Source organism: Capricornis sumatraensis, chromosome 2, assembly GCF_032405125.1.
Source record: "Capricornis sumatraensis isolate serow.1 chromosome 2, serow.2, whole genome shotgun sequence".
In the NCBI taxonomy this organism is placed as follows: Eukaryota; Metazoa; Chordata; class Mammalia; order Artiodactyla; family Bovidae; genus Capricornis; species Capricornis sumatraensis.
In genome coordinates this window covers 144221166-144246475 of record NC_091070.1, presented here as the reverse complement: position 1 = coordinate 144246475, position 25310 = coordinate 144221166, and the positions used below count along the sequence as shown (strand labels likewise).

The 25310-nt window shown below is 36.2% G+C and overlaps 2 protein-coding genes across 2 annotated transcripts in view; one reads left to right on the top strand and one right to left on the bottom strand.

Annotated features, from left to right (window-relative positions):
• Nucleotides 1-11149, top strand: part of MFSD14A (major facilitator superfamily domain containing 14A) — a 46952-nt gene extending 35803 nt beyond the window's left edge. Inside the window, exons 9-12 of the mRNA XM_068964258.1 lie at nucleotides 5767-5879; nucleotides 7064-7161; nucleotides 8655-8818; nucleotides 9894-11149. Coding sequence (XP_068820359.1) covers nucleotides 5767-5879; nucleotides 7064-7161; nucleotides 8655-8818; nucleotides 9894-10100 — 582 coding nt within the window. The 3' untranslated portion in view covers nucleotides 10101-11149. The remainder of the gene's footprint in view (nucleotides 1-5766; nucleotides 5880-7063; nucleotides 7162-8654; nucleotides 8819-9893) is intronic.
• Nucleotides 11150-12665: 1516 nt separating this feature from the next.
• SASS6 (SAS-6 centriolar assembly protein) overlaps nucleotides 12666-25310 on the bottom strand; it is a 39849-nt gene continuing 27204 nt past the window's right edge. The window contains exons 10-17 of the mRNA XM_068965657.1: nucleotides 25164-25253; nucleotides 24884-25063; nucleotides 24433-24514; nucleotides 20613-20749; nucleotides 18829-18957; nucleotides 15489-15586; nucleotides 13406-13500; nucleotides 12666-13297 (exon numbers count right to left, since the gene is read on the bottom strand). Coding sequence (XP_068821758.1) covers nucleotides 13191-13297; nucleotides 13406-13500; nucleotides 15489-15586; nucleotides 18829-18957; nucleotides 20613-20749; nucleotides 24433-24514; nucleotides 24884-25063; nucleotides 25164-25253 — 918 coding nt within the window. The 3' untranslated portion in view covers nucleotides 12666-13190. The remainder of the gene's footprint in view (nucleotides 13298-13405; nucleotides 13501-15488; nucleotides 15587-18828; nucleotides 18958-20612; nucleotides 20750-24432; nucleotides 24515-24883; nucleotides 25064-25163; nucleotides 25254-25310) is intronic.

The following is a 25310-nucleotide window of genomic DNA, read 5'->3' as shown; positions in this document are numbered from 1 at the left end:
GTGAAAAACTAGTGTCTTTCTGTCTCTCCAGCAGCACAGAGCTGCTTGCAGGTCCCCATTGGTGCCTCTCTCTGTTTGTTTTCTTGCTTGCCCTTGTGCCTTTGTTCCTGCCGTGCCTCCTGCCTCCCCGTTTTACCCCTTGAGTATTCCTTCCTTCTCTGAGTTCTCATATTACCTTGCCTATATCTCTATCATAGTACAAAATGCACTGTATTATGAATTTCACCTATTTATTTCTGATTATTTTTGCCTCAGTAGATCATGAACTCTAGTAGAGCTCTTGGAAGATGTGAGGTCAGAATTATATCATAATTTGTTTTTGTCACTCTAGCACCTTAAACTCCACCTGCAGTCCCACAGGTGGTAAATTAGAGGTCACTTTTTTTCCCATAGTAACTATAGAAATGTAGCTTCTCACCCAAAATTATGAGATCTAATAACATGGTACAGTCTTCCAGTAGAAGCCACATGGTTGCCGTCCCCTTGGGGGCCTTTACTCTCTGGTTCGCCGTAGGCCCATCACTTCCATGGCACCAGTAGGCATGAGTTCATTATATTTGCACTAAATATTTACATGAGTGCATGAATACGGTTAGTTCTGCCCATTTCTCTTCCTTGGTGCTGTCATCTGGTCACCTGTGTTCTGGTGACATCCAAATTTATACCAAGCCAGTGCTGTCAGACACATCTGCTGGACATCTCAAACCTGATATGGCCATGACTGCAACCTGGCTTCCTTCCACCCATGCTGCTCATCTCGTTCAGTGCCATCACCGCTCTCCCAATTGTTGAGGCCAGGAACCTTGGCACCATTCTTGATTCCTTTCTTTCTCCTTCTCCTACATCCAGCCCATCAGATGGCATCTCCCTTCACCTCTCTCTCCAAAACATATTTGGGTATTTTTGTTTGTGTGTTTGTTTTGTTTTTGTTTTTGAACTTTTAATTTTTGTTTTTGCTTTTAAACTTTTACTTGTATATTGGAATATAGCTGTTTAATGATGCTGTAGTTTCAGGTGCACAGCAAAGTGATTCAGCCGTACATATCCATGTATCCCTTCTCCCCCAAGCTCCTTTCCCATCCAGGCTGCCACATAGTATTTCACAGAGCTCCCTGTGCTACACAGTGAAGCTCACTTGCATAATTTCTTTTTAGGTTCTTCATAGAAGCAATATCATAAATATCATACGGTATTTCTCTTTCTCTGACTTACTTCACTAAGTATGATAATCTCCAGGTCCATCCATGTTGCTGCAAATGACATTATTTCATTCTTTCAATGGCAGAGTAATACTCCACTGTATATATGTACCCCATCATCTTTATTCATTCACCTGTCGGTGGACTTTTTAGGTTGCTTCCATGTCTCGACTATTGTAAACAGTGTTGCAGTGAGTTCAAGGGCATGTATCCTTTCAGACCTCGTTTTCCTCCAGATATATGCCCAGGAGTGGGATTGCAGGGTCATATGGTAGCTGTTTTTAATTTTGAGGAACCTCCATACTGTTCTCTGTAAAGGCTGTACCAATTTACATTTTCATCAATAGTGTAGGAAGGTTCCTTTCTCCCCTCACCCTCTCCAGCATTTATTGTTTAGATTTTTTTTGATGATAGCCATTTTGACTGGTGTAAGGTGATACCTCGTTGTAGTTTTGATTTGCATTTCTCTAGTAATTTGTGATGTTGAACATCTTTTCATGGGCCTCTTGGCCATCTGAGGTGGATTTCTTGTAGACATCATATATATATAGATATAGATATGGGTCTTGTTTTTGTATCCATTCAGCCACTCTATATGTCTTTTGGTAGTGCATTTAATCCATTTGTTTACATTTAAGGTTAAGTATTGATGTAAACATCCTTATACATTTAAGGATAAGTATTGTGTTCCTATTGCTGTTTTCTTAATTGTTTTCAGTTTGTTTTTATAGTTTTCTTCCCTTCTCTTTCATTCTCTTCTTTTGTGGTTTGATGACTATCTTTAGTGTTGGGTTTGGTTGCTTTTTCTCTTTTGTGTGTTTATCTATTGTAGTTTTTGGGTTTGCTGTTCCCCTGAGGTGTCAATATAGCAGTTTGTATATGTACAGGGTTGTTTTAAGTTGCTTCTTTCTCTAGAGCAGTTTCTTTAGCATTGTTGCAAAGCTGGTCTGGTAGTGCTGAATTATGTTAGCTTTTACTTGTCTGTAAAACTTGATTTCTCTGTCAAATCTGAATGAGAGCCTCACTGGACAGATATTCTTGGTTGTAGGTTCTTCCCTTTCATCATTTTAAATATATCATGCCATTCCCTTTTGGCTTGCAGAATTTCTGCTGAGAAATCAGCTGAAAACCTTATAGGAGTTCCCTTGTATGTTATTTATAGTTTTTGCCTTGTTGCTGTTAATATTTTTTTCTTTGTCTTTAATTTTTGTCAGTTTGATTACCATGTGTCTCAGTGTGTTCATCCTCGGGTTTTTCCTGTCTGGGACTCTGCGCTTCCTGGCCTTGGTTGACTGTTTCCTTTGCCATGTTAGGGAATTTTTCACCTGTTCTCTCTCCAAATATTTTCTTGGGTCCTTTTTCTCTCTTCTTTGGGACCCATATAATGCAAAGGTTGGTGCATTTAATGTTGTCCCAGAGGTCTCTTAGGCTCTCTTCATTTTTTTCTTTATTCTGTTTGTCAGCAGTGATTTCCATCATTCTGTCTTCCAGGCCACTTATCCATTCTTCTGCCTTAGTTATTCTGCTATTGATTCCTTCTCGTGTATTTTTCATTTCAGTTATCGTATTGTTTATCTCTGTCTGTTCTTTAGTTTTTCTAGGTCTTTGTTAAACATTTCTTGCATCTTTTTGATCCTTCCCTCCATTCTTTTTCCAAGATCCTGGATCATCTTCACTATCATTATTCTGAATTCTTTTTCAGGAAGGCTGCCTGCCTCCACATTTAGTTGTGTTTCTAGGGTTTTATCTTGTCCTGGTATGCAGGACATAACCCTCTTCCTTTTCATTTCATCTGACTTTTTGTGATTGTGGTTTTCATTCTGCAGGCTGCAGGATTTTAGCTCTTCTTGCTTCTGCTGTCTGCCCTCTGGTGGATGATGCAAGAGGCTTGTGCAAGCTTCCTGATGGGAGGGATTGATGGTGGGTATAGCTGGGTCTTGCTCAGCTAAACTCTGTCTGCTAATGGGTGGGGCTTCTGTTGGTTGGTTGGCCTGAGGTGAGCCAGCACTGGAGCTTACATTCTTTGGTGGGGCTGACGATGGCCTCTTTAGGCCTCACACCTCTGAGCACTTCCAAGAGCTGCTGCTCCTCGTCCCTGTGGTGAGCCACAGCCGCCACCACCGCCCCTTAGCACCACCTCTGCAAGAGACCTCCCAACACTAGCAGGTAGGTCTGGTTCAGTCTCCTGTGGGGTTACTGCTCCTTTTCCCTAGGTCCTGGTGTGCACAAGACCCTGTGTGTGCCCTCCAGGAGTGGTGTCTCTGTTTGCCCCAGTCCTGTGGAAGTCCTGCAATCAAATCCTGCTGGCCCTAAAAGGCAGTTTCTCTGGGGATTCCTCCTTCTGTTGCTGGATAGCGAGGTTGGGAAGGTTGATGTGTGGCTCAGAACCTTCACCCCAGTGGGAGAACTTCTGTGGTATAATTGCTCTCTAGTTTGTGAGTCACCCACCCAACAGTTAGAGAATTTTATTTCATCATGACTGCATCCCTCTGAACATCTCACTGTGGCTTCTGCTTTGTCTTTAGATGCGGGTTTGGTCTGTTTCCATACCTGTCTCCCTACTGTTTGCCACCTGACAGAGGGATTTTTGTAAAGTTGAAATTGAGTCTTTCTTGTTCAATATTCTCTTTCTGTCACAATCAGAATAACATCTAGGCTCTTGACAAAACCTCATTTTCCTCTTTTCTCCACGTACACTTGAGTTGGAGTGCCCTTTTCCCCTGGGTACTCATATGATTACCCCCTCCTCTTCATTCACCTGTCACCTCAGAAAGGCCTTTCCTGCACATCCTGGTTCGAGCAGCACCTCTATCACACTGCCTTATTTTATTTTCTTCATAGCAGCTACAACCTCAAATTTGACTATTTTCTCTTTACTTGGAGGTGATCTAGTGGGTTGGCCAAAAAGTCCGCTTGGGTTTTTCCATCTCATGGAACAAGTATTTCCATCTATGGAACAAGTATTTTGACTAACCAAATATTTTCTGAACAGTACTTTGATCTATTCACTGTTCCCAAGTCAGTGCCCTCAGACCTAAAATAGCCATTGCATATTGTAGGAACTGGGCAAATATTTGTTGACTGACAAGTTGATGTCAGTTAACTGTTAATTAGCTGTGTCATCTTGGTTAAGTCATAAGTCATTTTAACTTTTGGGACTTGGTTCTTTTGGTTCTCTTGAAAATGAGACTTATATTGAATTAAGGGATACTAATTTTTTTTCCCGCCTAGCTCAGCCTAGATAATATAAGAAATTTCTTCCTTTATATTATTAAGAATATTGTAACATTTAAAATCATGCATGCTTTCTAAAACACTTACTAAGAACTTATACTTGGTGCTGGGGATAGAGAGAAAAAAATCCTTGCCCTTGGGAGAAAATGTTAAAGTATCATATACAAAGGAAGTTTTTCTTTTCTAACTGCTTACTCTGAGTGAGTTCCTTTTTGTGGCTGTGGTTTTTGAAGAATGTAATCCAACAAGGTTTTGTGCTTTGTGGAATTCAACTTTACGTTCAGTTGATTTAAGGGAGAATATCAGAGAAGAAAGCTGTGAGTGTTTATTGTTCAAGAATCATGAAAAGAATCTACATTTATTACCCACTGGCTTATTTGAATCTGATTAAACTCTTAAATGATTGTCTCAATTTAATGAATTTTAAACTTAGACTTGATAATTTTGAGTTGACAGTGATTTCCTGAATTATTTTCACTTCTTCCTCTATGGACTTACAGCTATCTAAAGGGGTGTATTTAACATTAATGTACCCAAATCACTGCTGAATTTTTCTTTGAAAGAAAAGCAAGAAAATCTATAATATTGTTTATTAAATGTGCACAATGGGCATAATGCTAAGTTTATCATTTCATCTAACTCATATGACAAAGTTTTGAAGTGGATACTATTTTATTGATCTTGTGAGAGACAAGACTGAGTTTCAGAGTGAAGTGACTTGCCCAGGGTCACATGATTAGAGCCAAGATTATGATTAAGGCTGTTCTTCCCAAAGCTCTATTATTTATTATCCTACACTACTCCTAAGTCATACTTGTTAAACTGATTTACTGTTCATAAAAGCATCATGGTTTCAACAATAGGTTAATTTAGTGAAGGATATATAAGTTACTGTTCCAGTTTTCTTTAGACAGGGGAATAATCATTTTGGATTAATTTGGACCTGTGAAAAAATTTTTTAAGCTATTATGTAAGAGGAAATCTCCAAACCATGAGTTAGAACCTTTCATTCCTACTATTTACAATTTCTGATTTTAATACTGAACACAAAGTTCACCTTTCTATTTTCAGTATTCTGACTTTTCCCCTGAATCTGGATCTGTCAGCAGAGGAACCTTTCATCTGCTTATTTCACCTGGTATAATTTCAGGTCTATTCAGGGTAATTGTTGCTGAAAAACAAAAATGTAGAAATAGTCTATATTTCTAAAACCAAAATGTGGTAATAGTCCTTTTATATTAGATATTGAAATGTTACCATGCATCTTTTTTTTTTCAGTGTTAAAAAGCTTATTCTATTCTAATAAACCATTTTGATTTTTCTTATTTTCCAGACCATAGTCTTGAGTTTACTTATGAGGTCAATTGGAAATAAGAACACCATTTTATTGGGTCTGGGATTTCAAATATTACAACTGGCATGGTATGGCTTTGGTTCAGAACCTTGGTATGTACAAATCTTTTAACTTTCTTAATTTTGGTAGTTTGCCTTGTTCTTATTTTTCACCTTTTTTGGGGTATAACTGACAAAATTTTTATATTTCTTAATTTACTTCTCAAATAAGGGTTAGACTTTAATCTGTCTTTTGGTATGCTTTTTTTTCCCCCTCAAAATGTATATAAACAGATTTCTCACTTGTGTATTCTTTACACAATACTTGAGGACACTGGAGTGACATTTTATATCTAAGCAACAGATTGGGTTTTTTTTAATGAGATTATTGAGTTTTTCAGTCCCCAATGAGCGTTTAGTCCAGTTTAGTTCGTTAGGAAATAACATGTAATCTCAGAGCAGCAAGGTTAGGAAAGAAAAAGTGGAGTAATACCACTTTTTTGATCATTACTGATGGCAAACCAGAAATCCAGTTCTGGTTCTGGCTTCATGCTTGGAAGGCTCTCTGCTTTCCTTGCCAGTTTGGTTTCCTGTAGGGAGCTGATGGTCACGGTGCTGCTGCTGTCAGGCTGCCCATGCGCACTTCTGTGCTCAGACACTACAGGACTGAATTCCATAGTGTTCGCAATAGTGTTTCATTCAACTGAACACATCATCTGTTTGGGCGTGGATATGAGTAAGCACCCAAGAGTGTGTTCTGATGGACATTGTAGTTTTCAGTCTAGCTTGTAAAAGAGATGCTCACAACTTAGTGAAAACATTTCTTTTTTAAACATCAAGCCAGAAGCACATTTAGATCAAATTAGTGCCTTTTTTTTTTCACACTGAATCACAAATCTCTGGGAACCTTGCCATAAGTTACAAGCAAACATTTGGAAACATTTAATGTTTCATTCTGTGTATTACACATGATTCCAACATTCTCCACCCACCCCAGTCCTGCAGAAACAATACCCAACACACTTTACAGTTTAGATGTGATAAGTGATATCCCAATTCTACATTAATACCCACAGCATTCTTGTGAATAAGCAACTGTATTTCTGCTTCCTAGAAGAGTAAATAGGGTTAGACTTTTAAATGACTTGTCCAGTCATAGAGGAAAGAAGAGCTAGATCTCCTTTCTCCTGTACCACAGCTTTTCTCAGTAAGAGTTACTTGACTTTAAATACGTATCTAAACACAGGTACGATGGAGACTAACAATGTCCTGCTCTGTTTTGCTGCTGTTGACTGCAGGATGATGTGGGCTGCTGGGGCAGTGGCAGCCATGTCTAGCATTACCTTTCCAGCTGTCAGCGCACTGGTTTCACGAACCGCTGATGCTGATCAACAAGGTAGGTTGATAGGAACCAATGATAATGACTTAAAAATACAGGATATTCTAATTTTCTCTTCTCTTTCCTAAGTACTGAAGCATATGCATATCTTAAGAGTAGAGAATTTTAAATTGCTTCATTGTACTAAGTACTCTACAGTGGTCTATATGGGAAAATCCAAAAAAAAGGGTGGATATATGTATATGTATAACGGACTCACTTTGCGGTACAACTGAAACTAACACTGTAAAGCAACTGTAAGGTGAAGTCGTTCAGTCGTGTCCGACTCTTTGTGACCCCATGGACTGTAGCCCACCAGGTTCCTCAGTCCAAAATAAGTTGCTTTCATTGTAAAGAGGAAAAGCAGATTCTAGGACATAATCCTTAGGTGGATATCCTTGTCTCTCAATGTGAATATGTGGCCCTATCTGTTCTTTTGCTAAAAAATTTAGTGATGAAGATTGACAACCTTATATTCACTTAACCATTTAGTTTTTACACATTTGCTGTGATGTGTTAGAGATCTCAGGGATACATAAACTGATAAAGTGAAGGGAAATCTCTCTGTTGTGTCACTCTTTGTAACCCCATGGACTGTAGCCTGCAAGGCTCCTCCATCCATAGGATTCTCCAGGCAAGAATCCTGGAGTGGGTTGCCATCTCCTTATTCATACCCTTTCATTAATATTGTATGTTTGTTATCTAAAGAACATAAAGAACTTATTTTTATTGTCTTATGTTTTTGTGGCAGGAACTCTTAATTCTTAAAATTCTAATAGATGAGGAATAATTCTTTGAAAAGCTTGTTTATGTCAAAAGGGAGAAAGGGGGGCATTACAAAAGAGTAGCAGAAGTCACTTGGCTGATAAATAAGGAAAGGACCCTGGCCAAATCAAGTTGCTTTTTAAATTTGGGAGAAGATCCCAGAGATAAAACAAAAATCAGACTATAAAAGGGGGCTTAGGGACTTATCTGGTGGTCCAGTGGTTAAGAATTCACCTTGCAGTGTAGGGGATGCAGGTTAGATCCCCGGTCAGGGAACTAAGATCCCACATGCCACAGAGCAACTAAGCTTGCATGCCACACCTAGGACCCAAGGGAACCAAATAAATAAGTATTTTTTTGAAAGGAGAGGGAGTGCTACACTTGACCAAGTGAGATCTTAAGGAGCTGCTTGAGGACAGGTTTTTTAGTCTGTGCTTAAAGCATCTGTGCTTATGATGCTTATGAACCCATGCCTGATTTTGAGCCAGATTTTTAAGGAAGTAAATTATTCTGCTCACTTGTTTCTAAATTAGACCTATATTTCAGTATACCTGAGCTTACATTTGCATCAAGACAGCTCACTGTACTTTGTAGAGCTTATAGCATCAAAGTAATCTTGATGCCATTGCAGTAAGTTGCCAGTGTCTGATAAAAGCTTTGGCTTTAGAATAAGTGATTTCAGGTCTTAGTTACACTTATACAGTAGGAAAAACTAAGTGGTACACTAATTTGTTTAAATAATTCAGGTGTCGTTCAAGGAATGATAACAGGAATTCGAGGATTATGCAATGGTCTGGGACCAGCTCTTTATGGATTTATTTTCTACATATTCCATGTGGAACTTAAAGAACTGCCAATGACAGGAACAGACTTGGGAACAAACACAAGCCCACAGCACCACTTTGAACAGGTAATTATAAGAAGTCCATTCGTTTGGCTGGACTGAAAGATGATATTTTTTTGGTCATTTTATAAAAGCATTTGAGATTCTTAGATTGAATAAAAACACTTAAAACCAAAGCCCAAGGGACCATATCCTTCTATACACACATTTCTTTATAAAACTGGCTGTGTATTCGTTTCTTCCCTGGATAATTTTTTTTTAATTATATATTAATTTCTAGTTTGTCCTACTGTACCTAGTGGCATAGGTGATGAACGTTTGTGTAAACTATTTGTCTTTCATGCAAGGCTTCTGGAATGCCTGTATCAGAGATCTGCCTTTCTACAGAAGTCAGTTAGGTGTTGGTAAACATCTTTGTTCACTAAAGTCCCCTCCTTAAAACTGAAAATATTACCTGTGAAACACATCATCATTTTAGCCAATACAAACAACTCCCTAGTTTCTTTGTATTTAGCAGAATTCTACATTCATCTTCTAACCAGCTAAGACTGCTTTTAAATAAAAAAGAATGAATGTTTGTGGGCTCTGCACAAGCCCACAGGTAAAACTGGCAGTGCAAGTTTTTGCTAAGGATGAATGTAATTTGGGACTAAAACACAAGTCTGTTTGATTCTTCTCATAGTAACAACATTATCTGTTTTTCTCACTTTCAGTCACTAAAGAATATAACCACCTTTTAAAGAAAATGGTCAGTCATTCTGCTACTGCAGTTAATATTATGTATTACTTGATTTCACTTTTGAGATCTCCCTGTTTTCTTCTTAAACTAACAATAAAGTGAGTTCATAGAATGTGTTCATATTTTATGCTCTAAGTGACAATATATTTTTGCATGTGTTGTTTTAAAAAAAATTGGGGCTATTTCTTGGGTCAGCTGTTATCCCAGAATTTTATATTGAGAATATGATAGTGTTTCTTTTCCCTTTGAAAAGGAAAACTTTTTTTTTCTAACTGTGGCTTTAATGAAGAAATGGGAATCATTGGCTTATAATTCACAGCCATCAGTTATTCTAAAAGATAAGCAATTTCTTATGAGCGAAGAAGTCTGTGCAAAAATCTTAATTATTTTTTTCTTCCTCAGAATTCCATCATCCCTGGCCCCCCGTTCCTCTTTGGAGCCTGTTCAGTACTGCTGGCTCTGCTTGTTGCCTTGTTTATTCCGGAACATACCAACTTAAGCTTACGGTCCAGCAGTTGGAGAAAGCACTGTGGTAGTCACAGCCATCCTCACAGTACACAAGCGCCAGGAGAGGCCAAAGAACCTTTACTCCAGGACACAAACGTGTGACAACCGAAATCAGGAAGACTTTTCTGTCAGTACCCAGGTCTTAGTTTTCACCTGTAGTTCTGGATGTACATTCCATTTCCATCTACAATGTACTTTAATAAGGCTGTCTTAAGAAATGTATCTGCATGAACTGCGTGGGAACTAAAGAAGGAACCGGACAGTTTTCCAAAGATGTTACAATTTCTTTTGAAAAGAAATCGTTTATTAGCACCAGTTTCTTGCCACTAAGCTGTTTATTATACATCCTTTAATTAAAATTTAAAACTATATATGTAACTTCTTTAGATACTAGCAATGTCTCTGCTACCATTTCCTTCAGGTGTTGAGCTTTAACTCTATTAAATAGAGTAGGTAGTATAGTGTGGACCTGTTCATTTTAACATGGTAAAATCCTGAGTCAGATTTTAATATTGTAAAATCTTGGGTCAAATAATTCAAAGCCTTAATGCAGATGCACTAAAGAAATGCTAAATGTTTGCATTTAAAAAACAAAATTCTTAAGAAAACTATACTAAATCTGAATCATGTTTCAAGCTTGTTTTTAGTAATTTTATTTTAAACATTATTCACTACTGTTTTTGAAATGAGATAAGATCAGCCATTTAGAATTTAAATTGGGGTGTCTGGAGCCTGTAAATCTAAATGCTGGCTCGAATTTGTTTCCCAGCTACTTATACCACTATCTTTTAATGTTTGCATAATCATAAGAACCTCAACACTTGAATACATAATCTAAAAATTATATAGTAAAGCTGGTAGCCTTGAAAATGTCAATGTGATATCTATATGTAGATAAATATATATAGTGGCCTTTCAGGACTGTCACAGTAACACTTTATTTACAGAGCTAATGTTTGTCCTAAATTTTCAGGACCCTAGAAGAGAGCTTTATACAATTACTGATGTGAATTTCTCTATAGTGTATATTTTTGTGTCCAGTTATATTATTTAAAAAAGTGTTACTTTGTAAAAATTGTACATAAAGTACTGTATAGTTTACACTGTTTTCATCTTGTGTGTGGTTATTGCTTAATGCTTTTTAAACTTGGAACATTCACTATGGTTAAATAAGGTCTTAAAAGAAATGTAAATATTCTGTTAATAAAATTAAATATTTTAATGATTTTTTTTTAAAGAAAGTCTTGATCTGTGATTCCCTTATAAGGCCTGTTTTGGCTTTGTTACTGTACTTTTATAGTAACAATACCTTCTCCCTTTGAATCCATTTCATTTCCCTCAATATTCTTACAGGAAGCAAAGAAATGAAAACTTAGTCCATAAATTAACTGAAAATAATTTTCTAAGCACAGGTGTTTTAGGTCGCTCCTATTTCTGTTTTTATACACATGTAAATATGTCATATTCCCAAAATATTAATACTTTATTAAAACAAAGCTCAGTTTACAGAAATACATTAAATGCAATATTTTGATTATTAACACATGTACAACTGTACACAGCAGAACAATTTCAAATAAAAGTTTAAGAGGTAGAGAAAATAATTAGCACACTCAGAAGTCTGTATTTAATATCAAAAAGTCTTTAGGAAGTTGACATCAAAATGATCTCTATCCTAGCTGTTGTATCCTTATGTCGTATATCCTATGCAAACCCTTGTCACAATGTTTTATGTTACACAGTATTTACAAGGAAGAGTCCAATATTGCTTTCCAGATTAGTGTTTTCAAGTTATTGTAACTGAGTATTCTTACTAATGTAGTATATCTAAATGACACACACACAAAAACTGTATAAAAACTAATAATGGTTACTAAGCTTTTTTTTTTAACAATAGATCCCTATTTTAAGACAGTCTGCTATTCCCAGCAGAGTTTCAAAGTGTGAAAAGACTCAATATTGTGGCTTCACAAAAGAATTAGCGAAGATTCTCTGTTTTACTATGGAGGCTAATAACATTGGTAGGTTGTCAATATCCTGAAATGTCTCTTTTCCTCATCTGTGTAATAATAACATCCTTGAAAATATTTTTTTAAAGTATCACAAGAGCATTAACAATCTATAAACAAAACACGCTTTAGAGGTTTCTTAAGAGAATGCTACTGGATGGCTGTCAAGAAAACAAAATGGAGCCCTTTCTAAGTTTTTTTTTACATCACCTCATTTTTTCCAAGGAACAAATTCTTACTTGAAACTTTTAATCATAGGGAAGAAAAGAAAGCTGTCACTTTGAAAATTATTCACTTTGCCTACTTTACTAAGTGAACATGAAAATGAACCTATTTTGATATTATAAAAATTAATATTCATTATGCTCTCATAGTAAATATTTTGTGTAAGTACTAATTTTTAAAACAATATTCCACTAATACAGATTTAAGTGAATAACAAAACTTCAAATGAAAGAGAACTAGATGACTACAGACTTCCAGGAAGCATTAAAGTCCTATTAACTGGCTCAAATGACTAAAGCACTTTGTACCTAATCTGGTCATGTAATTAGACTGTCCAAAATTTTCTGTAAAATTTATTAAAATTACAGACTTACTCAAAAGATAATTTAAAGGGTTCAAGGAAAATATTTACTTGCTATGAAGAATTTCATTCATTTAAGGTAATTTCAGGATTTTTCCCTTTAAATATCAATAATATATCTCAAGAGATAATCATTTTCCCTCATAATTCTCAGGTGGCAAATTTAAAATTTTATTTTACTAATGAAAATGATAAAATGAACTGATAGCATTCTTTGGCTTCATTAAAATATTAATATATCTGAGCAGGTTTTAATGAACCAAGATACTCAATGATCAGGCTCTCCCTTACAAGGATCAGTTCTTTCCTTAGAACTGGGAATTTCTAAGGATTAGTTTAATAAAATTCACATTATTCTATAAAACACCACATTCCAAACTAAAAAGTGTCACTTGTTCAGAATCTTCACCACTTCCCAAGTACAGATTTGCTCCTCTAAACTGCATAAATGACAGCAGTCAAGGATCCACTCTAATAGAGCAGTAACTCAAGTAAACCCTGAAACCTGCATGTTCAGAATTTGAGCTATATGCTGTTACCTTTTTTTAAGCCATGTCAATTTCTAAAAATTTCCAAAAACAAGATGACACTAAAAGATTAACTGTTCGGTAGCTGCCCAGGAAAATAAGCTGAAGATGTAGAAGGGAGCACTGTGGGTTTTGAAGATGTCTGTAATGCTCCTAAAGTGCCATCTTTCTGATGGTCTGCAAATGAGGACAAAAAAAATTATCTGTATTTATGTTAGTCCTTATATAATACATTTAATTAAACCACAGTATACAATCTACACTACTTCAGAAATGTCTTCTCACCTGGATTATTAAATAGATTTTGGCTGAGTCCACGCAAAGGAATGCTATCTTCCCTTTTCTTCAGATATTTGGATTCCAGTCCTAAATTTTCACCACTTGAAAAGAAAAAGTAATTATGAACTTAATTTAACAAAGTCTTATTTTCTCTATGGTAAGGTCTGAATGTTTATATACATATAAATATATATGACAATTTATAGCTTTGTTCAAACCAAATCATGCTTTGTTCAAACTAAAATTTATAGCTTTGTTCAAACCAAATCATGCTTTTCAGTAGATTCTTAAGCAAATAATTTACCAATAAGCCAAAGTATGCTGCTGCTGCTGCTAAGTCGCTTCAGTCGTATCCAACTCTGTGCGACCCCACAGACGGCAGTCCACCAGAATCCCCATCCCTGGGATTCTCCAGGCAAGAACACTGGAGTGGGTTGCCATTTCCTTCTCCAATGCATGAAAGTGAAAAGTGAAAGTGAAGTCGCTCAGTCGTGTCCGACTCAGGGACCCCATGGACTGCAGCCTACCAGGCTCCTCCATCCATGGGATTTTCCAGGCAAGAGTACTGGAGTGGGGTGCCATCGCCTTCTCCAAGCCAAAGTATACATCTCAGTAAAAAAATAAGATTTTCCTTTGACCAAAAGCCCCTCAAAATTTTGTGGTGCTTCAAAGTGGTCTTCATTAACTGTTAATACTCACTACACTAATAAATTCTGGTCACATGAATAAAAACATGAAATCTCGAAAAAAACGAGGGCGTATTCTGTAGTTGTACTTTCCCTCTCATCCACCATATTCCTTCCTTTTAAATCTGTCCACTGTTAACAGTCTCTCTAATAGTACACTTGTAAGAAATTAAAAGATCTTGTAAAGCAATGCCATTTTATCTTTAAAATTAAATGATGGTCTTTTCTTAATTTTCAGAAAAAATGGGTGAATAGGTGTTTTTTCAATTTTAGTATTTTTCTTTAACCTTTGCCACTTATTACTAGCTGACTACAAATAAACAAATTCTAAACAACTTAAAACAGCACAGCAGTCCTAATTTTATAGACGCATGATTATGTTGACTTTGTACCACAAATATCACTCTTTTCTGTTAAGTAAAATTGTTCTTGGTGTATATGATAAACATAAACATCATGGTGTTCTATTAACTCCAGGTGTTCTGACACTTTAGCAGCTCTGAGCTTCAATATAGCAAAGATGAACATTGCAGGACCTGAAAGAATTCTCACCTTTTTAAAAAATGGAGGCTCACAAACATTAACTATTCTAATACTCATCTTGTGCTAATTTTAGAGGAGCCAATGAATAAAGGCCAGAGACTTGGAATAAGAAGCCTCTTGGAGCCATGTCCGTAATTTAGTTTGCAACATACTGGGGATGGTGACGGCTCATGATAATGAGTACTAGCAGACAAACCTTAAAGCAATTAAATTTTAAGTAAACATAATGGTAAGAAAACAGTATTACAAACATAAATTCTAATCAGACAGACAAATTTGCATCTATAAATTGTTTACTTTAGCCACAATTCACTGATTCAACAAACTTCACTATGCAAAACCACCTTAAGAACTAAAAAATAGGCAAGGAATCTGATTCCATAGGCAAAATTGGCATTAAAGCTTATTTATGTTAGCTTGGCTAGGGAGCAACCTCACAAGCCTTTTCACTCTTATTTACCATAGAATTTTAATTCTCAGAGTACACTGGAAGCAATTACTTGGAAAAACAAAGAGCTTCCAAAGGTAGACATAGCCATATAAGAAAATAAAAACAAAACCGCCAACTTTGATGAATTAAAGATTTCTATCTAATTGCCCAAGAATATCTGAAAGGGTATTCTTCAGTTATGTAGGGAAATCCCTTTTAAAAAATTAAATTTTACTATATGTCTTTAAAAGCTATAGTTTTTAAAAAATGAGAAACCACTTTCTTACAGATGAAAGTGACTAACTTAATCCCACTCCTCAGCAACTTAACACATCACATAAATAAGTGGTCATCACAGCTTTCAAACACTGTTAAAAACTTAAGATGACTTTCAGAATTACAAATATTAAATTTTATGTCAAGAACTTACTTTTCCTTGTCAGTTGAGCAGGGCATACTAACAGTTGTTCCTGACTGAACATCTCCTAGTGATGGATTTGGTTTTGTAAACTGCAAGTTAAACTGAACCTGTGAAGAGGGAAAACATCATATAACTGATTAGTGAGAACTGAGACAGTTCTAAACAGGAGTAGTTCTATACAGAGATATGTGGCTAAATTTTTTCTCTGATAAATCCAGACCACAGAAGTTCAACCTATATTTTATAACACAAGCACATTTTATTGAGAAGATTTAATTTTAAAATCCTATTTCTCCTTACCAAAAAGTTCCCATCATATAAGCAAGAGTAATAGCACAAATTATTTTAATATTATTTTGAAATGAAAACATGAACATTATACATTTAAGTAATTAAGCATAATACATTATACACTGCTTTAATGTTAAAAGTAACCAAGAACCACAATGATGAATTTATTTACCACATGCATTCTGAAAATTCCCTTTCAAGAATTTAAACTCTTATTATATTGAAGAATTCTAAATGAGTGCTAGGAATCTAAACTTTGAAATAATCAAAAACAATCCAAGAATCTATACAAAAGTCCAAAATAAAATATCAAGCATATGCGACGTAGTAGCTTATTTAAAATAATAATGACTATGACTGAGGGGGTTTCATACCAAAAATATACATATGGGCTTTATGGTATGGAAATCCATAAACGTAAGTCACCATACTAATAAGTCAAAGAAAAAAGTTATGATGACTTGAATCCAAAAAAAGGCATAAGGAGATAAGAAACACCTATTTTTTGTTAAAAATCATAATAAAATATAGATACTAGCTTAATAGGAAAAAATTATAAATCAGAAAGGTATATGCTGCTTTCCTCAGCTATCAAGGCTTAACATTCTAAAGATAACCATTCTCCCTATATTAACATTTAACAAGTTCACAAAAAATACAAGTACAGGACTTTTAAAAAGTGAAGTAAGCTGATTTGCACAGTCCTTATAGAAAACATGTAAGAGGGAAGAAAATTTTAAAAGAGCCTAACATATCTATACATAATATAGTTTCCAGACACCAATGATAAATAATTAGAAAACTGGACAAAATAAACAAAAAGAATGGTCCCCAAAACTAACCAACAGGTAGTGCAGGACTGTGATCTCTGAGAGAAGCTGTGATCCATACAACTGACCCAGCTTTCTAATTAAAGGCACTTCCTGACTGACTACAGTACAAAGAAGGTACTGCTAAATGGAGAAGATAATCAATTTAGGGAGGGTGAAGTACCTGGAAGCTGCAAGGCAGAATTCCGATGAAAAGTGAGGTATAAAGAGAACAAGTGCCAGAAATCAACACATGAATCCCCCTGAGTTTTTTCTGAGTACTAGGCACATGCATGGGGCTTCCCATGTGGTTTAGTGGTAAAGGCGGTTTGCCTGCCAATGCGGGAAATGGAAGAGACCCGGCTTCAATCCCTGGGTCAGGAAGAACTCCTGGAGGAGTAAATGGGAACTCACTCCAGGATTCTTGTGTGGAAAACCCCATGGACAGAGGAGCTAGTGGGCTACAGGCCATGGGGTCACAAGGAGTTGACCATGACGGAGCACATATGCACAGCACAGGTACGTGATATGTAAAGCCCCACAGTGCTGCACAAACACACACTGGGGAGCTGTTAGCCTCCAAGATTCATAATCATGAAGACAAGGTGGACAGTCTTGGTGATCATTTAGGACATTCAGTGGGGAGCTTTTGTAAGAGGGCTGAACTATCCCTTGAGTAAAAGCTACTGCAAATGCATCCGAGGCACAATTCTAAGCAAATGCATCAACTCAAGGTTCAGTAAGATAAAATTATTGCTCCACTTTACAAATGGAGAAACTGAAGCAGGACAACTAGATATTTTTGTTTGTTACTGGCTTGCCCAACTTCATACTGATAAAAGGCAAGATTTAAACTCCAAAATCTGATTCCACATTTTAACCATTATAATTGAGCAGTATATGCATTCAATTCACAAATAGATATTCAAATATTGGAGATTCAAGTTCAAAGTGCACTGTTAGTATTAGGGCTGTTTGGTTGCTTTCGTGAGGGATGCATACCCAAAGAATACGGAGGCCAGTAATATAGGAAACACTAGAAGTCTGGCTTTGATATTTAAGAACAGGATTGTTATCATAATTCCTCCGATTCCAGAAGAGCTATAAGAAAGGTAATCTCTTATAAGTCATATTTAGTCCTACCAACTAAACAATTATCTGCAGTAGTTCTCATCTTCATTTTGAATATTATATATATTGCTGGAAAGCTGTTTAAAAGCAATTTTAAATTTAATTATAATCCTCAAGAAAAAACTGATACCAATATATAAGCACACCTGAGCATACGGATATTTATGAAAAAAAAAAAAAAACAGTATTCATTTGATTACACATATCTAATCTTCAATAAGCAATACAAGAAAAGCCAATTAAATGCATCTAAATACTCTTTACATAATACTCTAAATGTAAAAACTTAGGCTTAATTCTCAATTCACTGAGAATTCTCAATAGTTCCAAACAATAATTAAGAAGGCTATTTAATAAGGCTATTGTAAGAAAAGAAGTATATGCCTAAACAACATAGCCAACTTATTTTTAGGGCAGACCCAAACTAATTTGATAAAGAGTTTATAATAGCAGTTTCAAAGTCCTCAATTCTACCTTTCATAAAACAGTCTTCTCAAAAATGACAACAGAATCAGTGGCTCATCTGGGTGGAAAATTACTGTGAAAACAATTATAATACATGTGAAAACAATGTATAAATCTAAGATATTAGTAATAATGATGATGAAAAACTCAAGCGGGCAGAAAAAAGCAAATAAATCAAGGTTTGGAGAGATTGCTAAGTATATGCTATTCAAGATAATGTTGCCAGAACTACATTTTATAATTTATTATAACCCTGCCAATCAGACCCTTAAATCCTAACAATGGAATCCAAAAATTCACTACCGCTAATATACCAGCAGCATGGAACTGGTAATCCTAGGTAAGTTTGAGAGTTGTAGGAGATACAGGTAGAAGAATGAACAAAAAATGGAGAGATAAAGAGGAATAAAAATAAGTTTAAACATACTGGTATCTAGGTTATTATAAATTATAGTGACAAAAAAATCATACAGTGCATTTAATATTTCCTGTTAGCATAACACACTAGATATTCATAAATATATTAAGAATTATATTCATCTAATACATCATCTAATACTTAGCAACTGATCAAAAAATAGATGTTTTAAATAAAAGTAAATAAATTGCTATTTTCTTTTTTTTTTTTAAAAGGTGTTAGTTATTTCGCCTACCTTTGGTCCTGAAACTGGGTGGATGGTATTTTTGGCAGATATAGGATGAGAAAAGGTATTCTGGAATGCAAACGCAGAGGAGACAGGATAACCAATCCCACAAGCTGGGTAAGTCAGTCTACCCTCAACCTAAAAATAAAAGCATAAAAAAGGTCGAGGACAAGAAATCTGTTCTAAACAGTATTTGGCGATGCGGGGGGCATTAGCATCTGTCGTAATAACTAAGAGTTGAGAGCACTCTCTCAGAGGCCACTCTTGTCTACCATGACACCAAGCTCTGCTTCATTATATATCATGAAACTGAAAGATCTTTGGCCCAGAGGGCTTTTCAGAGTGGCTCTGTAAGCTTAGACCAGAAAAACAAAACAAAAGAAAAACCCACTGGACCTGACTTTGAACTGAAGTAAAACAAAGACCTCTGAATCATCTTGGTTCCCTCGAGGCCTTAAATTCCTAAAAATGGAGTTTGGGGGTAGTCCTACACCAAAAAGCCAATAAGGGATAAAATAAAAATAATCGATCAATACCTTTCACACAGCTATTTATCATCTGTCGATAAGATTAAGCCTGTAGTTTTTTCACGTTTTTAATTCAGTACCAGTAAGTACCACTTAAAAATATAAGTACCACTTAACTCTGTACTTTTTGCCAAGTTAGCAGAAATCCTTACCCTTCTTTAAACATCAAGTACTATCTCATTTACTAGAGTAGATTAAAAATTCTACTATGGATTTGCACTTTAAATCCTCTGCCAATGCCCTCTAGTCAAAGACTCGGACCAGAAATACATCTATAGGTGTACACACTCTTTGCAACAAGGAAAACTGAAGACCACGTGGAACCTAGAAAGAGACGTGTCTCTGTAAGACAACGATAAAAGGGAGTATTTATTGGACTTTGTCATGTGTTAGATGAATCAAGGAACAGTTTAAGAATGTGGGGCTATACTGTGGACTGGATGCTATCAAGAAATGGGGATAACTCTATGACTAGGTATATGAATAGAGTCTATCCAGTAAGGTAGGATGAAAGCACTAAGACCAGAGTTATAACTGGTAATGAGCAGCAATCACTTCAGCCGGATCTGAGGATACTTGCCCATTTTTATGGTTTGGCAATTGCCTTTTTTGTCTCTGTTCAAACATGACTATGAAGTGGTCTTGTTTTTGTCTTGATCCATCAGTCAGAGAAGGGCCTTACCTGATATTGAATATTCTGTGAATTTGATTATGTTCAACAGGAGAGCCTCAAAACCTAGCTGTGAGTGCAAGGCCAATTCCTAGCCAGACCTAGGCCTAGCTGATAGTACCAAGCCAGATCCAGGTACTCAAAGCTAAAAAGTTTAACACTTGTAAATCATTTCTTCCAGAATCTAGAGCTTGGTACTAGGGTTTCTCTTTCTCTCTTTTTTTCCCAATAGAATTCAGATTAGGCTCCTCCAGTATAGTGCCAAAGCTGAGCCCATAGCCTGTTCTCCTTTACTGAGGCCTCCTAAATACTTTCTGTGTTTGTTAACAGTTTTCAGCACACTGGGCCTTACTTCAGTCAATACTGAGTGATTTCTGTATCCATTAAAACGTTACAAAGTAGTGTACCCTTAATAGAGCCTCTTTGTTAAGAATAAGTGTACCTTTATCTCCCTCTTCCAAAGGTAAAACTACTTCAGTGCTAAAAATCGTAATAGGACTCTAGTCATATTAGGTACCAGCACATAACAATCTGAGAATATTTTTGTTTTAGAAAATTTACCAAGACCATTCACAACATCTTAATTTAAATCTTACCACATTAGAGGTAGGAGAAATTCCACTTCTGATGGTGTTGCTACTGGAATGTACAGGTGGAGTTGTAGAAGGTCCCAATATATCGTGCTTTCTCACTAGCTGATTTTCATTTAATTCTTTATTTAACCACGTGATTACTTAAATAAAAGAACAAGAAGAAACTTAATACTTCAATTTTGCTAATAATTTTAAGTATTTTAAAATTATATTATTTTTTAAATTTTACATTTTTAAAACTATGTTATAAGAGAACATAAGTTCATCTAAATATTTGTCACTAAATATTTTTATTTAACAACTGCCACAAAGGGCTCTTTATTCTTTCACTGTCTATCAGAAGCACATATTTCTGCAAGTTAAGGATCTATCTGAAATCTCTTTGATTTCATTTCTAGCATATCTTGCAGTATATTTAAATTCAAACCCTACAAACTGAGAAAAATGTAGAAGACTTAATCTCATATTTTTCTTTCAGTTCAGTTCAGTCACTCAGTCGTGTCCGACTCTTGGCAACCCCATGAATCATAGCACGCCAGGCCTCCCTGTCCATCATCAACTCCCGGAGTTCACTCAGACTCACGTCTATCGAGTCAGTGATGCCATCCAGCCATCTCATCCTCTGTCGTCCCCTCTTCCTCCTGCCCCCAATCCCTCCCAGCATCAGAGTCTTTTCCAATGAGCCAACTCTTCACATGAGGTCGCCAAAGTACTGAGGCTTCAGCTTTAGCATCATTCCTTCCAAAAAACACCCAGGGCTAATCTCCTTTAGAATGGACTGGTTGGATCTCCTTGCAGTCCAAGGGACTCTCAAGAGTCTTCTCCAACACCACAGGTCAAAAGCATCAATTATTTGGCGCTCAGCCTTCTTCACAGTCCAACTCTCACATCCATACATGACCACTGGAAAAACCATAGCCTTGACTAGACGGACCTTTGTTGGCAAGGTAATGTCTCTACTTTTGAATATACTATCTAGGTTGGTCATAGCTTTTCTTCCAAGGAGTAAGCGTCTTTTAATTTCATGGCTGCAGTCACCATCTGCAGTGATTCTGGAGCCCAAAAAATAAAGTCTGACACTGTTTCCACTGTTGCCCCATCTATTTCCCATGAAGTGATGGGACCAGATGCCATGATCTTTGTTTTCTGAATGTTGAGCTTTAAGCCAACTTTTTGCTCTCCTCTTTCACTTTCATCAAGAGGCTTTTTAGTTCCTCTTCACTTTCTGCCATAAGGGTGGTGTCACCTGGATATCTGAGGTTATTGATATTTTTCCTAGCAATCTTGATTCCAGCTTGTGCTTGCTTCTTCCAGCCCAGCGTTTCTCATGATGTACTCCGCATAGAAGTTAAATAAACAGGGTGACAATATACAGCCTTGACATACTCCTTTTCCTATTTGGAACCAGTCTATTGTTCCATGTCCAGTTCTAACTGTTGCTTCCTGACGTGCATATAGGTTTCTCAAGAGGCAGGTCAGGTGGTCTGGTATTCCCATCTCTTTCAGAATTTTCCACAGTTTATTTTGATCCACACAGTCAAAGGCTTTGGCATAGTCAATAAAGCAGAAATAGATGTTTTTCTGGAACTCTCTTGCTTTTTCCATGATCCAGCGGATGTTGGCAATTTGATCTCTGGTTCCTCTGCCTTTTCTGAAACCAGCTGGAACACCTGGAAGTTCATGGTTCACATATTGCTGAAGCCTGGCTTGGACAATTTTGAGCATTACTTTGCTAGCATGTGAGATGAGTGCAATTTTGTGGTATTTTGAGCATTCTTTGGCATTGCCTTTCTTTGGAATTGGAATGAAACCTGACCTTTTCCAGTCCTGTGGCCACTGCTGAGTTTTCCCAATTTGCTGGCATATTGAGTGCAGCACTTTCACAGCATCATCTTTCAGAATTTGAAACAGCTCCACTGGAATTCCATCACCTCCACTAGCTTTGTTCGTAGTGATGCTTTCTAAGGCCCACTTGACTTCACATTCCAGGATGTCTGGCTCTAGGTGAGTGATCATACCATCGTGATTATCTGGGTTTGAAGATCTTTTTTGTACAGTTCTTCTGTGTATTCTTGCCACCTCTTCTTAATATCTTCTGCTTCTGTTAGGTCCATACCATTTCTGTCCTTTATTGAGCCCATCTTCATGAAATGTTCCCTCGGTATCTCTAGTTTTCTTGTCTTTCCCATTCTGTTGTTTTCTTCTATTTCTTTGCATGGATTGCGAAGGAAGGCTTTCTTATCTCTTCTTGCTATTCTTTGGAACTCTGCATTCAGATGCTTATATCTTTCCTTTTCTCCTTTGCTTTACACAGCTATTTGTAAGGCCTCCCCAGACAGCCATTTGCTTTTTTTGCATTTCTTTTCCATGGGGATGGTCTTGATCCCTGACTCCTGTACAATGTCACGAACCTCATTCCATAGTTCATCAGGCACTCTATCTATCAGATCTAGGCCCTTAAATCTGTTTCTCACTTCCACTGTATAATCATAAGGGATGTGATTTAGGTCATACCTGAATGGTGTAATGGTTTTCCCTACTTTTTTCAATTTAAGTCTGAATTTGGCAATAAGGAGCTCATGATCTGAGCCACAGTCAGCTTCTGGTCTTATTTTTGCTGACTGTAAAAACAAAAACAGTACCCAGTTGTGGATGTGACTGGTGATAGAAGCAAGGTCCAATGCTGTAAAGAGTAATATTGCATAGGAACCTGGAATGGTAGGTCCATGAATCAAGGCAAATTGGAAGTGGTCAAACAGGAGATGGCAAGAGTGAACATTGACATTCTAGGAATCAATGAACTAAAATGGACTGGAATGGGTGAATTTAACTCAGATGACCATTACATCTACTACTGCGGGCAGGAATTCCTTAGAAGAAAGGAGTAGCCATCATGGTCAACAAAAGAGTCCAAAATCCAGTACTTGGATGGAATCTGAAAAACGAGAGAATGATCTCTGTTCGTTTCCAAGGCATACCAGTCAGTATCACAGTAATCCAAGTCTATGCCCCAATCAGTCTATGCCCCAATCACTGAAGAAGCTGAAGTTGAACGGTTCTATGAAGACCTACAAGAACTTTTAGAACTAACACCCAAAAAAGATGTCCTTTTTATTACAGGAAACTGGAATGCAAAAGTAGGAAGTCAAGAAACACCTGAAATAACAGGCAAATTTGGCCTTGGAATACAGAATGAAGCAGGGCCAAGGCTAATAGAGTTTGCCAAGAGAACGCACTGGTCATAGCAAACACCCTCTTCCAACAACACAAGAGAAGACGCTACACATGGACTTCACCAGATGGTCAACACCAAAATCAGACTGATTATATTCTTGCAGCCAAAGATGGAGAAGCTCTACACAGTCAGCAAAAATAAGACTGGGAGCTAACTGTGGCTCAGATCATGAGCTCCTTATTGCCAAATTCAGACTTAAATTGAAAAAGTAGGGAAAACCACTAGACCATTCAGGTATGACCTAAATCAAATTTTTGTTTTAAATATTTGCATTATTATCAGTAGGTAAATACAACAATTATAGCAAGTAGTAGAAAAAAATGTAATAGTAAATTACAGTCAATATTGTCAACATTTACTTTTGGGTTACTGACACATGGGATAGGGTTTCTTTTAATAATGATGGTAACTGTTTTACAGGATAGTTGATTTTAATTTACTACAGCAAAGACATTAAGATGGTATATTTAAAGCAGATTATATGTATACAGCCATATATTAATTTAACTAGACTTATGAATTCAGTAAAAACTGCAGGTTTAAGAATAAAACTAAAACCTCATTTAAATGAAAAGGTAAAATACTTACACTTTTCATTATTTTTTAGAAGTTGTTTGCTTTCTTCAAGTTTTTGAACTGTAGCTTCTAATTGTTCTTGTAATTTGCATACCTAAAATACATTAATCCTTATAGTAAGTATAATAAATGCTAAAATAAAAACTGAAGTGATATATCACTATTCATTAAATAATTACTATTAAATATGAAAGGAATTAGCTCAGCTGTGTAATAAAATATATGTGCACATAATTATATATACACACATATATATATGAACACTCAATGTATTTGAGACATAATAACTAATTTTTCAAACTGAAATAGTTTATTAAAGTTCTGTTGATTGCAGTCATGTTTTCTTGGGGAAAAAAGCCAAAACTTTCTCTAATGTAACAAAGTTGAAATGTTTAAAACACAAGAGGAAATACATTAAACTTTGCAAATAGTCAACACACACTAAATATAAAATATTAACTACCTCTTGTTCTTTAATTCGGAGAGACTGTCCAACATCTTGTAATTCTTTTTGTTCCTTTTGTAATTTTTCTTCCTTTTCAGCCAAGAGTTTCTCCTGCTGAATAGTTACTGTATTCTTCAATTTCAACTTACCCATTAAAGTCTTCAGATCCCCTTGCAGTTTTTTGATAATTTCATTTGCCTGTAGAACAGTTTCACATGAATGTCTCTACATAATCCAATGAAACATCTCTACATAATCCAATGAAATATCAATATTCTATTGTTTTAAAAAAACAAACCTTAAGAAGTTCAGCTGATAATGATTTTATTGTAGCTTCAAGTTTTCCTAGTTGTACCTGATTTTTCTCACCATTTTCTTCCAGAGCCACCTGATATATATTTTTTAAAACATGAACAATTAGGAAGTCTGTGTTTATCCAGGAAAA